The sequence below is a fragment of the Ranitomeya imitator genome, chromosome 1 (assembly GCF_032444005.1).
Source record: "Ranitomeya imitator isolate aRanImi1 chromosome 1, aRanImi1.pri, whole genome shotgun sequence".
Taxonomy (NCBI): domain Eukaryota; kingdom Metazoa; phylum Chordata; class Amphibia; order Anura; family Dendrobatidae; genus Ranitomeya; species Ranitomeya imitator.
In genome coordinates, this window is record NC_091282.1 from 60,090,303 (window position 1) to 60,107,106 (window position 16,804).

Sequence of the window (16,804 nt, forward strand, 5' to 3'; positions counted from 1 at the left end):
TTGGTTATGGAGAACATCCCTGTAGGGGCAGTGGGTGATGGTGGTGGTTGCCGGTGATGTTCTCAGGCTGTAGACTCCATAGATGCTAGTTCCACTCCCTGTTACTTATGGAGAAGTCTTGATTATGGAGACCATCCCTGTAGGGGCAGTGGGTGATGGTGTTGGTTCCATGTGATGTTCTTAGGCTGTAGATTCCATAGATGCTAGTTCCACTCCCTGTTACTTATGAAGACGTCTTGGTTATGGAGAACATCCCTGTAGGGGCAGTGGGTGATGGTGTTGGTTGCATGTGATATTCTCAGGGTGTAGACTCCATAGTTGCTGGTTCCACTCCCTGTTACTTATGGTGAAGTCTTGGTTATGGAGAACATCCCTGTAGGGGCAGTAGGTGGTGGTGGTGGCTGCATGTGATGTTCTCAGGCTGTAGACTCCATAGCTGCTGGTTCCACTCCCTGTTACTTATGGAGAAATCTTGGTTATGGAGAGCATCCCTGTAGGGGCAGTGGTGGTGGTGGTGGTTCCATGTGATGTTCTTAGGCTGTAGATTCCATAGATGCTAGTTCCACTCCCTGTTACTTATGAAGACGTCTTGGTTATGGAGAACATCCCTGTAGGGGCAGTGGGTGATGGTGTTGGTTGCATGTGATGTTCTCAGGCTGTAGACTCCATAGCTGCTGGTTCAACTCCCTGTTACTTATGGTGAAGTCTTGGTTATGGAGAACATCCCTGTAGGGGCAGTAGGTGGTGGTGGTGGCTGCATGTGATGTTCTCAGGCTGTAGACTCCATAGCTGCTGGTTCCACTCCTTGTTACTTATGGTGAAGTCTTGGTTATGGAGAAGTCATCATGTTAAGCTCTAATTGCTATCTACGCCGTGGCTTGATGGGGTGTGGGGCTGCCGGATGACTGGCATCCTCATACCCACAGACCGATACGTTCAAGTTAATACATTTTTGCAATACATTGCTTATATGTGTGCAATGGAGAGAAGTTTGGCTTTCACTCCCATCTATTAGTGAGGTGGACTCCATTGCTGTAGGGCAAGACTCATCCTGCCTCACATTAAGCCATGATTCATCATCGCCTGGATGTGTAAAGTGTTAATGCATCCTGCCTCAATGACGTCAGACATTATGGGACACCTATAAATAGCTTTTCGCTGGATGTTCGGATCATCTGCAAGTCCATGGGAAGTGCAGGAAACATTGTCACAAAGTTACTCAACAAATTAAGATAGATTCGTGTCTCTTGGAGAGGACCACCTAAAAATTGCAATAGAAAGTGTTTGAGGTGGTCTTCACAAAAGAACATGACCAGTATGGTAGGTATAATATATGGTGGAAATGGAAAGTAGAAGGAATGCAGGAGTGGCCATCACAAAGAGGTGGTCTTTGTATATGTATCGTGTAGGTGATGGTATTTGATATGATTGTGAGATATAGGTGGGGAAGGTGCAGGGTGGGACCATGGAGTGAAGAACATGGTCCATGAGAAGGTGGATGTTAGAGGTGATCGAGTTGCATAAGGGGGCTCAAACTGAAATATATATATATATATATATATATATATATATATATATATTGTGGATATACAGTATATGTGCCTTTTTATGGAAGTAATGCATGACTGCCATGAGATCACGGCTGGCAGGATGGGTGTGAGGCTGGTGGTCTTATGGATGCCACCAGTTTTAATCCAGGTGCACTGAATGCTGCTGCATCTGCAGTCTGAATAGACATCACCTTATCTTTACATTTCTCTAATTTCTAAGTTTTATTTTACACTACATTTACTGTACAGATAGCTGTGAAGGGGAGCGCCCACCTTCAGATGGAGACATGCCCATTGCACCATACACTTATACTAGGATTCCGGCTATTAGTAAAACCCATTATTTTCTACATAGTTTAACAGCTGAGGATCTGTTTTTATGATAGTAGCATCACTAAAGGCTACTCCACTGCGCTGTGTATAAAACCATGGAAAGGAACAAAGGAAAACACCGTCTCCTATAAGTGTGGGTGGCTTCTTTTCTGGTTGTGGGGAAGCCATATATTCGAGTTACCTATGAAGACATCTTGGTTGGAGCACTGACTGTAGTTGTAGATTGATTTTTAGTTTTTCACTCTTTTTTATGTGAAATGCTACCCTAAATCCTACTCCACCTGTAAAGGCTGGCATTCTTATTTATGCTCACAAGTGCAATAACCTACCTGATGGAAAAGTTTGTTAGATGTTCATTGTCTCATAGTCAATGCTTTACTGGGTCCATCAACTATTCAGAAACCAAGGGGTTAAAGTTTGAGCCAGCACATAGGCATTAGTCTTTCCTTATAGAAATATGAAAGGGTTAAAACTTGAGCTGGCACATGTAGGGTCCTGTACATGCCCTCTGCTCCTATGCAGGTTGATGTTGTGTGATGCAGGTGTAGGATCTGCACCATTTCCGCCCTGTGACCCTGTGTGAATTTTCAGCAGTCACTCTGCATCTCTCCTGCTCACCTCTGTGGGAGAAGAGTTAAACCACATATAGATAACTGGGCAGATGGATCAAGATGGACATATTTATTATCAGCCTGATGACCATGTAGAGCTCCCAGTAGCCATGCAACCACCAGCCTCCATGGACCACAGAGAGCAGAGCTGCCCCTCCTCAGTGCTCCAGATCTCACAGCTGCCCCACCTCAGAGTGCCAGATCTCACAGCTGACCCTCAGTGCTCCACATCTTACAGCTGCTCCTCCGCAGTGCTTCACATCTCACAGCTGCCCCCTTAGAGCTCCACATCTCACAGCTGCCTCTCCGCAGTGCTTCACATCTCACAACTGCCCCTCCTCAGTGCTCCAGATCTCACAGCTGCCCCACCTCAGAGTGCCAGATCTCACAGCTGCCCCACCTCAGAGTGCCAGATCTCACAGCTGACCCTCAGTGCTCCAGATCTTACAGCTGCTCCTCCGCAGTGCTTCACATCTCACAGCTGCCCCCTTAGAGCTCCACATCTCACAGCTGCCTCTCCGCAGTGCTTCACATCTCACAACTGCCCCTCCTCAGAGCTCCACATCTCACAGCTGCCCCACCTCAGAGTGCCAGATCTCACTGCTGTCCCTCCTCAGTGCTTCACATCTCACAGCTGCCCCTCCTCAGTGCTCCAGATCTCACAGCTGCCCCACCTAAGAGTGCCAGATCTCACAGCTGCCCCTCAGTGCTCCAGATTTTACAGCTGCCCCTCCTCAGTGCTTCACATCTCACAGCTGCCCTCTTAGAGCTCTACATCTCACAACTGCCCCTCCTCAGAGCTCCACATCTCACAGCTGCCCCTCCTCAGTGCTCCACATCTTACAACTGCCCCTCCTCAGAGCTCCACATCTCACAGCTACCCCTCCTCAGTGCTCCACATCTCAAAGCTGCCCTTCCTCAGAGCTCCACATCTCACAGCTGCCCCACTTCAGAGCTCCAGATCACACAGCTGCCCCACCCCTGAGCTCCAGATCTCACAGCTGCCCCACCCCTGAGCTCCAGATCTTACAGCTGCCCCTCCTCAGAGCTCCAGATCTCACTGCTGCCCCACTTCAGAGCTCCAGATCGCACAGCTGCCCCACCCCTGAGCTCCAGATCGCACAGCTGCCCCACCCCTGAGCTCCAGATCTCACAGCTGCCCCACCCCTGAGCTCCAGATCTCACAGCTACCCCTCCTCAGAGCTCCAGATCTCACTGCTGCCCCACTTCAGAGCTCCAGATCGCACAGCTGCCCCACCCATGAGCTCCAGATCTCACAGCTGCCCCACCCCTGAGCTCCAGATCTCACAGCTGCCCCACCTCAGAGCTCCAAATCTCACAGCTGCCCCTCCTCAGTGCTCCACATCTCACAGCTGCCCCTCCTCAGAGCTCCAGATCTCACAGCTGTCCCACCCCTGAGCTCCAGATCTCACAGCTGCCCCTCCTCAGAGCTCCAGATCTCACAGCTGCCCCTCCTCAGTGCTCCACATCTCACAGCTGCCCCTCCTCAGAGCTCCAGATCTCATAGCTGCCCCACCTCAGAGCTCCAGATCGCACAGCTGCCCCAACTAAGAGCTCCAGATCTCACAGCTACCCTTCCTCAGTGTTCCAGATCTTACAGCTGTCCCTCCTCAGAGCTCCAGATCGCACAGCTGCCCCACCCCTGAGCTCCAGATCTCACAGCTGCCCCACCTCAGAGCTCCAAATCTCACAGCTGCCCCTCCTCAGTGCTCCACATCTCACAGCTGCCCCTCCTCAGAGCTCCAGATCTCACAGCTGTCCCACCCCTGAGCTCCAGATCTCACAGCTGCCCCACCTCAGAGCTCCAGATCACACAGCTGCCGTTCCTCAGTGCTCAAGATCGGCTCCCTCTGTGCCAGATAAGGTCTGTGTAGGAATGGGCTGTACTGCCCCAGGGTCACTACAACTGCTGACACTATTGGGGAAAGGCTTCCAGTGCAATGGATGGATTATAGATAGATAGATAGATAGATAGATCTCACAGCTGTCCCACCCCTGAGCTCCAGATCTCACTGCTGCCCCACTTCAGAGCTCCAGATCGCACAGCTGCCCCACCCATGAGCTCCAGATCTCACAGCTGCCCCACCCCTGAGCTCCAGATCTCACAGCTGCCCCACCTCAGAGCTCCAAATCTCACAGCTGCCCCTCCTCAGTGCTCCACATCTCACAGCTGCCCCTCCTCAGAGCTCCAGATCTCACAGCTGTCCCACCCCTGAGCTCCAGATCTCACAGCTGCCCCTCCTCAGAGCTCCAGATCTCACAGCTGCCCCTCCTCAGTGCTCCACATCTCACAGCTGCCCCTCCTCAGAGCTCCAGATCTCATAGCTGCCCCACCTCAGAGCTCCAGATCGCACAGCTGCCCCAACTAAGAGCTCCAGATCTCACAGCTACCCTTCCTCAGTGTTCCAGATCTTACAGCTGTCCCTCCTCAGAGCTCCAGATCGCACAGCTGCCCCACCCCTGAGCTCCAGATCTCACAGCTGCCCCACCTCAGAGCTCCAAATCTCACAGCTGCCCCTCCTCAGTGCTCCACATCTCACAGCTGCCCCTCCTCAGAGCTCCAGATCTCACAGCTGTCCCACCCCTGAGCTCCAGATCTCACAGCTGCCCCACCTCAGAGCTCCAGATCACACAGCTGCCCCACCTCAGAGCTCCAGATCTCACAGCTGCCCCACCTCAGAGCTCCAGATCACACAGCTGCCGTTCCTCAGTGCTCAAGATCGGCTCCCTCTGTGCCAGATAAGGTCTGTGTAGGAATGGGCTGTACTGCCCCAGGGTCACTACAACTGCTGACACTATTGGGGAAAGGCTTCCAGTGCAATGGATGGATTATAGATAGATAGATAGATAGATAGATCTCACAGCTGTCCCACCCCTGAGCTCCAAATCTCACAGCTGCCCCTCCTCAGAGCTCCAGATCTCACAGCTGCCCCTCCTCAGAGCTCCAGATCTCACAGCTGCCCCTCCTCACAGCTCCAGATCTCACAGCTGCCTCTCCTCAGAGCTCCAGATCTCACAGCTGCCTCTCCTCAGAGCTCGAAATCTCACAGCTGCCCCTCCTCACAGCTCCAGATCACACAGCTGCCCCTCCTCAGAGCTCCAGATCTCACAGCTGCCCCTCCTCAGAGCTCCAGATCTCACAGCTGCCCCTCCTCAGAGCTCCAGATCTCACAGCTGCCCCTCCTCAGAGCTCCAGATCTCACAGCTGCCCCTCCTCAGAGCTCCAGATCTCACAGCTGCCCCTCCTCAGAGCTCCAGATCTCACAGCTGCCCCTCCTCAGAGCTCCAGATCTCACAGCTGCCCCTCCTCAGAGCTCCAGATCTCACAGCTGCCCCTCCTCAGAGCCCCAGATCTCACAGCTGCCTCTCCTCAGAGCTCCAGATCTCACAGCTGCCCCTCCTCAGAGCTCCAGATCTCACAGCTGCCAATCCTCAGAGCCCCAGATCTCACAGCTGCCCCTCCTCAGAGCTCCAGATCTCACAGCTGCCCCTCCTCAGAGCTCCAGATCTCACAGCTGCCCCTCCTCAGAGCTCCAGATCTCACAGCTGCCCCTCCTCAGAGCTCCAGATCTCACAGCTGCCCCTCCTCAGAGCCCCAGATCTCACAGCTGCCCCTCCTCACAGCTCCAGATCTCACAGCTGCCCCTCCTCAGAGCTCCAGATCTCACAGCTGCCCCTCCTCAGAGCCCCAGATCTCACAGCTGCCCCTCCTCAGAGCTCCAGATCTCACAGCTGCCCCTCCTCAGAGCTCCAGATCTCACAGCTGCCCCTCCTCAGAGCTCCAGATCTCACAGCTGCCCCTCCTCAGAGCTCCAGATCTCACAGCTGCCCCTCCTCAGAGCTCCAGATCTCACAGCTGCCCCTCCTCAGAGCTCCAGATCTCACAGCTGCCCCTCCTCAGAGCTCCAGATCTCACAGCTGCCCCTCCTCAGAGCTCCAGATCTCACAGCTGCCCCTCCTCAGAGCTCCAGATCTCACAGCTGCCCCTCCTCAGAGCTCCAGATCTCACAGCTGCCCCTCTTCAGAGCTCCAGATCTCACAGCTGCCCCTCCTCAGAGCTCCAGATCTCACAGCTGCCCCTCCTCAGAGCTCCAGATCTCACAGCTGCCCTCCTCAGAGCTCCAGATCTCACAGCTGCCCCTCCTCAGAGCTCCAGATCTCACAGCTGCCCCTCCTCAGAGCTCCAGATCTCACAGCTGCCCCTCCTCAGAGCTCCAGATCTCACAGCTGCCCCTCCTCAGAGCTCCAGATCTCACAGCTGCCCCTCCTCAGAGCTCCAGATCTCACAGCTGCCCCTCCTCAGAGCTCCAGATCTCACAGCTGCCCCTCCTCAGAGCCCCAGATCTCACAGCTGCCCCTCCTCAGAGCTCCAGATCTCACAGCTGCCCCTCCTCAGAGCTCCAGATCTCACAGCTGCCCCTCCTCAGAGCTCCAGATCTCACAGCTGCCCCTCCTCAGAGCTCCAGATCTCACAGCTGCCCCTCCTCAGAGCTCCAGATCTCACAGCTGCCCCTCCTCAGAGCTCCAGATCTCACAGCTGCCCCTCCTCAGAGCTCCAGATCTCACAGGTGCCCCTCCTCAGAGCTCCAGATCTCACAGGTGCCCCTCCTCAGAGCTCCAGATCTCACAGCTGCCCATCCTCAGAGCTCCAGATCTCACAGCTGCCCCTCCTCAGAGCTCCAGATCTCACAGGTGCCCCTCCTCAGAGCTCCAGATCTCACAGCTGTCCCTCCTCAGTGCTCAAGATCGGCTCCCTCTGTGCCAGATAAGGTCTGTGTAGGAGTGGGCTGTACTGCCCCAGGGTCACTACAACTGCTGACACTATTGGGGAAAGGCATCCAGTGCAATGGATGGATTATAGATAGATAGATGGATAGATAGATAGATAGATAGATAGATAGATAGATAGATAGATAGATAGATAGATAGATAGATATAATAGAAAAAATGGAACAGAACAAATCCTATACTTATCTTCGGGTGCAAAGCCCAGACAACCCGTCCACCGGTTGTTACCAGTCCATATGCATTCAAAAAAGAGGGCAGCACTCCATATTCTGTGAGATAACGTGTAGGTGTTTATTCATGCCCACATCTCCTTGCAATGTTTCGGCTCCAAATGAGCCTTTCTCAAGCCTGAGAGAAAGGCTCATTTGGAGCCGAAACGTTGCAAGGAGATGTGGGCATGAATAAACACCTACACGTTATCTCACAGAATATGGAGTGCTGCCCTCTTTTTTGAATGCATATGAATGTAGATAGATAGATAGATAGATGATAGATAGGTAATAGAAGCATAGATGATAGATAGATGATAGATAATATATGTAATAGATAGATAGATAATAGATATGAGGTTAGATATATAAATAGATAATAGATAGATAATAGATTGATTCATAAATGGATGGATAGATACAGTAAGGACAGATGGTTGGGTGGAATGATGGATAGATAACATAGAGTGCTGTAAAATGACAGTTTCTTCGCTATCTTATTTATGTATATGGAGTAGAATCCATTAGTCATTATCATTGTTACCACTCTCCTCCCCACCCATATCTCGGTTTAACAGGCTGGACAGATATTAGATAGATTTTCATGGAACGTTTTGCTAATTGCCTGAGAAAACGCCTTTATATTGCCAGATAAATGCAGCCAGCTCCTGTGCACTGTTATTCACACCCCGCGTCTCGCTGCTCCTCGCTATTTGCGTACTGCGGCCATTGTGGTTCACGCTGTCAGCGCTGGTGCGCTGCGTAAGTGAGTGAGGTGGAGACGCTCACTATTTCTTCCTCTGTACTCGTAGTTGTGGTTCAGCAGATTTTGCCATCTACTCTTCCCCCTTGATAACCATAGAAACATATAAAATCTATAAATCTCTGAGCCGGCTGACAGACACTACTCTATTTTTTCTTTATATGTTTATTGCAAGATATGACAATATAAAATCTGGAGTTGGTTTCACCCTTGATTTAGGTGTTTAAAGTCCTCGATCTTTTATAAGGGATTGTGAATTGTGACACTTCCTTACATTGTGATCTTTCTTGTTTTTCTTGCATAAAGTGATAATTTTTGTTATTGACTTTGGATTGTCTTTATGTTAAGAATACAATCTTATCTGAATCGTGGATGTTTTTATCATTATGTTATGTGTAGCATCAAACCAATAACAGATGTAAGTAGTTGTGTAGTAGAATTAAATCTGTATCTTAAAGGAAGCAGCACATGACATACTCAGCTCTACTACATAACCATTAAAAAATGTATTGTAATACCACAAGTCACCAGCAGGTGGCGCATATCATCTAGTTTACCGCCATTGAAATGAAATGTGTGTATTCCTCTATATTAACGTTAATGTTACAGGGTTTTTTTTTTTGCTTTTTGGGTTAATTTGTTGATTTTTATATGTTTATTTTTACAGCCGAAATCCCCACGATGGTTGGCCTCATAGGCGCGTTTGGCCTGGTGTTTACAGTCTCCCTTTTCTCCTGGATCTGTTGCCAACGCAAATCCGCCAAATCCAACAAAACTCCTCCTTACAAATTTGTCCACGTGTTGAAAGGTGTCGACATATACCCTGAAAATCTGAACAGCAAAAAGAAATTCGGGGCCGACGAAAAGACTGAATTATCGCCCAAGTCGCATATATCAAAGACGTCGCTTCACCTCGACCTGGAGAATAGAGACTTGAACGGCAATTTTCCCAAAGCCAATAAAGTCAGGAGTTCTCCAGATCTGGAGGACTTTTCGCAGCCTCCATTACAAGAAAAAGACAAGAGTTCTGTATCTCCCGAGAGTATCAACTCTATCTCGTCCCTGTCGTCTGCGGAGAAGCCAGATAAGCTGGGAAGCCTGTTTTTCTCCTTAGAGTATAACTTTGAGAAGAAGGCTTTCGTGGTGAACATCAAGGAAGCCAGATCTCTTCCGGCCATGGACGAACAGTCAATGACTTCTGATCCTTACATTAAAATGACCATCCTTCCAGAGAAGAAGCACAAGGTGAAGACAAGAGTCCTACGGAAAACCCTTGACCCAGCCTTTGATGAGACCTTTACGTTTTATGGAATCCCTTACAGCCAGGTGCAAGATCTAGTCCTCCACTTCATCATCTTGAGCTTCGACAGGTTCTCCAGAGATGACGTCATTGGAGAGGTCCACTTCCCTCTCTCTGGGATTGAGCTTTCCGATGGAAGAGTGTTGATGAACAGGGAGATCAACAAGAGGAACATCAGGGTAAGGATCTAAATTATTACATCCATTAACGTCACGTTTTTAGTTTATTGATCTGCTTGAGGTTTTTTTTTGGCAATTTTGTCTCTAATTACATCGTGCCAGCTCCATACTGTAATTAGCTCCTTAACAGTTGACGGACCAAGTGTGAAGATCTCATCAATGACCTATTGTTTGAATAATGTTTTTGTGTTAAATTTATTTAAAAAAATAAGAAAAAAATTAAAAAGAGTAATTTTGAAATTTTTATGGTCTGACTTTTCTGTCCATGTAAATGTGTTATTTATTTTATTTTTTTTAAAGAGTCTAAAAAAGCCTCAGTGACCATCGTCAAAAATGCAGAATTATTTATTTTATCTTTAATGCAGAAATATATAATATATTTACACTTTTTTTTTCTGCATTAAAGATAAAAAAAATTATCTTGCATTTTTCTCAATGGTCACTGAGGTTTTTTAGACTCTTACTTTCTTTTTTTTTAAAAAAATAATTAAAGAATATATTTAACACAAAAACCTGATTTATTCTATAAGGTTTTTTCTGTTGACAGCTTCCCATTAAGAAAGCATAAAAGACAGATATGTGTCGGCACCAGGAGTGGGCAGTCATGTCGCTGTACGCATGTGATTTGCACACTTCTGACCACAGTCTATTCGGCATTTGACCACATCTATGCAAATCACAAATTTTCAATCATGTGACCGCTGCTCGCGGCACCGGCATCGGAGAATTCTCATAGCGCACAGTGTGCGTGATGTGAGGATTCGCAAGTCTGCGGTCACATAGAGTGACTGTAGACTTCTAGCTTAAAACCAAGGGGGGAAGATTATATTGAGATGATTTGAGCATAATGACCAACTTTGAAAAAAAATTATTTTGTGATACTAAGTCTGCAGATATTTGTGCCATGTAGGGCGTCTGTACTTTCAAGTGTCTTTTCGGAATAACCTGTGATATGAGTTTACATGGGAATAATATTATTTCTGACTATTATATGACTTGTATCCTCAGCGGTGACAATGCAATATTTGATCTACTTAGATGACAAGGGAAAAATAGAGGATCCCATAAAAGTTATTTTTCCTGGGGAAAAGCGTAGTGCACTTTCCGGAGCAGGGAGCTTTGTTAACTTTAAAAAGCTGCAGGAAAGAGGCTGCCCACTAACAATCATTTCCAGAAATATGTACAAAGGTAATTTCCAGAAACTTGTATGTGGATGGCTACCTCACTCATTCCCAAAAACTTGCAAGGAAGTGGCTGTCCGCCTCAATCATCCCTAAGGCTATGTGCACACGTTCAGGTTTTTTTTGCGGTAAAAACGCTATAAAAACTCATTAAAAACACATGCATTATGCATCATATCATTAAGAATGCATTCTGCATGTTTTGTGCACGTGATGCGTTTTTTTTCCGCAAAAAAATCGCATCACGGTAAAAAAAAGCAGCGTTTTTCCCGCTATTCTATGCATTTGGGAAAAAACGCACAAAAAAACGCACCAAAAATGGGTCAAAAACACGTGAAAAGTAAACGCGTCAAAAACGCATGAAAAAACGTGAAAAAAACGCATGCGGATTTCTGGCAGAAATGTCCGGTTTTTGTCAGGAAAATTTCTGCAAGACGTGTGCACATACCCTAAAACGTGTAGGGAAGTAGCTGGCCACCTCAATCATTCCTAAAACTTGCAGGGAAGTAGCTGGCCACCTCATTCATTCCCCCAAAACTTGCAGATAAGTGGCTGCCCGCCTCAATCATTCCCAAAACTTGCAGGGAAGTGGCTGCCCACCTCAATTATTCTGAAAAACATGCAAAGAAGTGGTTGCCCACCTCATTTATTCCCACAAACGTGCAAAAAAGAGGCTTCTCACCTCAATCACCCCCAAAACTTGCAGGGAAGTGGTTGCCCACTTCAACCATTCCCCAAAAATTTGAAAGGAAGTTACTCCCCATGTCAATAATTCCCAAAAACTTGCAGAGAAGTAATTGCCAACCTCAATTATTCCCAAAAACGTTAAAAAAAAAGTGGCTGCCCACCTCATTCTTCCACAAAACTTGCAGGGAAGTGGTTGCCTACCTCAGTTATTCCAAAACAATGTACAGGGAAGTGGCTCCCCACCTCAATTACTCACAAAAACATATCGGGAAGTGTCTGCCCATCTCAATCATTCCCAAAATCTTGCAGGGCAGCAACTACCCACCTCAATCATCCCCAGAACTTGCAGGAAATGGTTGCCCACCTCAATTATTCTCCAAAAACTTGCAGGGATGTGGCTGCTCATCTCAATCATTCCCAAAACCTGCATTGAAGTGGCTGCCCACCTCAGTCATCCTTAAAACCTGTAGTGAAGTGGCTGCCCACCTCAGTCATCCTTAAAACCTGCATTGAAGTGGCTGCCCACCTCAGTCATCCTTAAAACCTGCAGTGAAGTGGCTGCCCATCTCAATCATTCACAAAAACCTGCAGGGAAGCTGCTACCCAACTCAATCATCCCCAAAACTTGGAAGGAAGTGGTTGCTCACCTCAATTATTCCACAAACACTTGCAAGGAAGTGGCTGGACACCTCAATTATTCCGAAAAAAAGTGCAAAGAAGTGGTTGCCCTCCTCAATCACTCCTAAAAAACCTGCAACAAAGTGGCTACCGACCTCAATCATTCCCTAAAAAATTTGCAGGGAAGTGGCTGCCCATCTCAATTATTCCCAAAAAGGTGAAAAAAAGTGGTTGCCCATCTCAATTATTCCCCAAAACTTACAGTAAAGTGGCTACTCACTACAATCATTTCCCAAAACGTTGCAGGGAAGTGGATGCCTACCTCAATCATTCCCCAAAAAACGTACAGGGAAGTGGATGCCCACCTCAATCATTCCCCAAAAAACGTACAGGGAAGTGGCTGCCCACCTCAATCATTCCCCAAAAAACGTATAGGGAAGTGGATGCCCACCTCAATCATTTCCCAAAAAACGTACCGGGAAGTGGATGCCCACCTCAATCATTCCCCAAAAAACGTACAGGGAAGTGGATGCCCACCTCAATCATTCCCAAAAAACGTACAGGGAAGTGGCTGCCCACCTCAATTATTCCCCAAAAAACGTACAGGGAAGTGGCTGCCCACCACAGTCATTCCCCAAAAAACATACAGGGAAGTGGATGCCCACCTCAATCATTCCGCAAAAAACGTACAGGGAAGTGGATGCCCATCTCAATCATTCCCAAAAAACGTACAGGGAAGTGGCTGCCCACCTCAATTATTCCCCAAAAAACGTACAGGGAAGTGGCTGCCCACCTCAGTCATTCCCCAAAAAACATACAGGGAAGTGGATGCCCACCTCAATCATTCCCCAAAAAACGTACAGGGAAGTGGCTGCCCATCTCAATCATTCCCAAAAAACGTACAGGGAATTGGCTGCCCACCTCAATCATTCCCCAAAAAACGAACAGGGAAGTGGATGCCCATCTCAATCATTCCCCAAAAAACGTACAGGGAAGTGGCTGCCCATCTCAATCATTCCGCAAAAAACGTAGAGGGAAGTGGCTGCCCATCTCAATCATCTCTAGAACCCTCCAAGTATGTGGATGCCCACCTCAATCGTTTCTGCCCATCTTCCATTCTGTGCAGAAACCTGCAGGGAGGTGGCTGCTCATTCAACCACCAGGTGTCTGCAGGGAAGCTGGTTGTCTGCTAGGAGAAAACAAGATTAATAGATATGCTCCCTCCCAGGAGAACTGGGCTCCACAGGAACAGACTACAATGACCTCTGCAGAAGAATCCTAACCGAAAATAGGTGGAAGCAGGTGTAAAAATAGAAGGAGCTCTGCAGGGTCTGACTGGAAATGAAATCCAGCTCCAGCACTTGTACCCAGGCCAATGCATTCTGTAAGAACGTGCACCGTCCGAAACGCGTCAGCTACTTTACATGCATTTGTGATGTTTTTCATGTTGCCTGAAGATTAATAAAGAATAGAGTTTTAAACAGAAGAAGCAGAGAATTGGCATTTTCTCTTATCTATGCATGCCCCCACACACGCTCCGCCAGATGGGGGTCTCTATTACAAATGTCACCCGCCTGACAATGGAGGAAATCAAGATTTACTTCAAGACCAAAAGTACCAATAATATATATGGTTAAATAATATCGAAACACTATGACCACATAATACCACAACATTACCAACGAATAATGTCACCATACTAATCATTACCAATATGATTGTAAAAAGACCAATATTAGAACCTGTACTGTAATATAGTTTATAAATAATACCGCCAGACAGTAACCAAATATAACCAGCAAAAACAGTTCTGATATTAGCCCCATACTGATCGTAAACTTAGACCGGTATTACCACCATACATCAATCCTGTCATGGTAGAGATCTCACTGATCATAGTCCATCACTTTCCTTTTCTTTCTCATTCGGCCCAGATCATCATGACCACTTCTTCCATCTATAAGGCTGGGTTCACATTACGTTTTAGCTGTCCGTTAGAAGGACTGCGTTACACCACACATGCCAAAATGGGCGCGCGCTAGCGATGTGCCGTCATTGAGTGACCGACCTTCGGACGCGGGCAGCAGCATTTCTGGGTCCGTCAGCGCTAGCGCGATCGAATTTTGGCACTTGCGTTAACGCAGTCCGTTTAACGCACTATAAAAAGTGCCCTGGACAGTAATAATAATGCCCCTCTGTGCCACCTAAATAATGTCTCCATGTGACCTCTTAAAACTGCTATATTAATATTAATAACTCCCTATACCTCCTTGTAATAATGACCCCCATTGTACCTTCTCATAATAATTCCCATTGAGTCTCCTTTAAATAATGTCATCCACTCTCTTTGTGTCTCCTTTTGATAATGATCCTCTTTTTAATAATGACCCCCCACTGTACCTTCTTATGTCAGACCGGTCCATTTGGCATTTTTTGCAGAATTGTCAGATGGTGCTGTGAGACCCATGACGGCGTGTTACTTATTATTGCACATGTATGTACCTTTACTAATAAATATTCACCTAAAAATGAAAAGAATTGGAGCCTGAAGTGTTAGCGCAACATTTGTTACCATATTAGCATGTAAATCATTTGTAAAATATTTGCTCATTATTATGCGTCACAGCCTTTAATAATGAATGTCTCGTATTGACTTTTAGAAGTCGTCAGGACGCGGCGAATTGCTGATCTCACTGTGTTACCAGTCAACTACCAACACGTTAACGGTGGTGGTGCTGAAGGCGCGTCACCTACCAAAAGCCGACATATCAGGACTATCAGGTGCGGTAGAAAAACAATATGATTATAACAACTTCCTATATTCTATATTTGTCATGCATGGATGCTGTTCTGCCTGCTTCACTTCAATCATATCATTAGCTGATCACTGCCACTAGGTGGCGCTCATAGACATTTAAACTTCTGTTATACTGTATACCTGCTGAATCAATAAGCCTTGAGCCTTGAGCTCCCCCTAGTGTTGGCTTCAGGGAGTATTTATTTTTTATTTTTACTCTGACTTTGCAAAGTTTGCATGGTTATAAAGACCTAAAAATGTATCTGAATATATAGCATAAAATCATGATCAATATTTAATTAAAACAAAATTATACGACATTTGGTGGCGTATTGGGACCAAGTTTGATTTTGGGTGTCTCTATGATTTCTGTAGGCGTTACGAATATTTTTTGTGTCTCATTGAATGTTAGAGCAATTAACAAACTTTATATTCCACTAGCTGAAGAGCCCGGCGTTGCCTGGGCATAGTAAATATCTGTGGTTAGTTATAGCACCTCATTTCTCTTATTTTCCCATCACATCTCTCATTTTCTCCCTCACACCTCTCATTCCCCCTTAACACTTGTCATTTCGACCTCACATCTGTCATTTTCCGATCACAACACTATTTTCTCTCACTCCTCTCATTTTGCACTCACACCTTTTCATTTTCACCTCACACCTCTCATTTTCACCTCAGTATATACATGTTTGTCATCTCCCTTATATATAGTATACACCTGTATGTCATCTCCTGTATATAGTATATACTGTATGTCATCTCCCCTGTATATAGTATATACCTGCTGTGTGTCATCTTCCCTGTATATAGTATATACCTGTATGTCATCTCCTCCTATATATAGTATATACCTGTATGTCATCTCCTTCTATATATAGAATATACCTGTATGTCATCTCCTTCTATATATAGTATATACCTGTAGGTCATCTGCTCCTGTATATAGTATATACCTGTGTGTCATCTCCTCCTGTATATGGTATATACCTGTATGTCATCTCCTCCTGTATATAGTATGTACCTGTATGTCATCTCCTCCTCTATATAGTATATACCTGTGTGTCATCTCTCCTGTATATAGTATATATCTGTGTGTCATCTCCCCTGTATATAGTATATACCTGTGTGTCGTCTCCTCCTGTATTAGACCTCGTTCACACGTTATTTGCTCAGTATTTTTACCTCAGTATTTGTAAGATAAATTGGCAGCCTGATAAATCCTCAGCCAACAGGAAGCCCTCCCCCTGGCAGTATATATTAGCTCACACATACACATAATAGACAGGTCGTGTGACTGACAGCTGCCGTATTTCCTATATGGTACATTTGTTACTCTTGTAGTTTGTCTGCTTATTAATCAGATTTTTATTTTTGAAGGATAATACCAGACTTGTGTGTGTTTTAGGGCGAGTTTCGTTTGTCAAGTTGTGTGTGTTGAGTTGTGTGTGGCGACATGCATGTAGCGACTTTTGTAAGATGAGTTTTGTGTGGCAACATGCGTGTAGCAACTTTTTGTGTGTCGAGTTGCATGTGACAGGTTAGTGTAGCAAGTTGTGTGCAGCAAGTTTTGCGCATGGCGAGTTTTGCGCGTGGCGAGTTTTATGTGTGGTGCCTTTTGAGTATGTGCAAGTTTTGTGTGAGGCAACCTTTGAATTTGATGCAACTTTTGTGCATGTGGCAATTTTTCCGCGTGTGCAAGTTTTGCGTGTGGCGAGTTTTCCATGAGGTGAGTTTTGCACTTGTGGCGAGTTTTGCGTGAGCCTA

At 46.6% G+C, this 16,804-nt stretch overlaps 1 protein-coding gene across 1 annotated transcript in view; it reads left to right on the plus strand.

Annotated features, from left to right (window-relative positions):
- Positions 1–16,804, plus strand: part of SYT4 (synaptotagmin 4) — a 66,970-nt gene that overhangs the window by 687 nt on the left and 49,479 nt on the right. The window contains exons 2-3 of the mRNA XM_069747169.1: positions 8,943–9,754; positions 14,901–15,021. Of these exons, the coding sequence (XP_069603270.1) occupies positions 8,943–9,754; positions 14,901–15,021 (933 nt within the window). The remainder of the gene's footprint in view (positions 1–8,942; positions 9,755–14,900; positions 15,022–16,804) is intronic.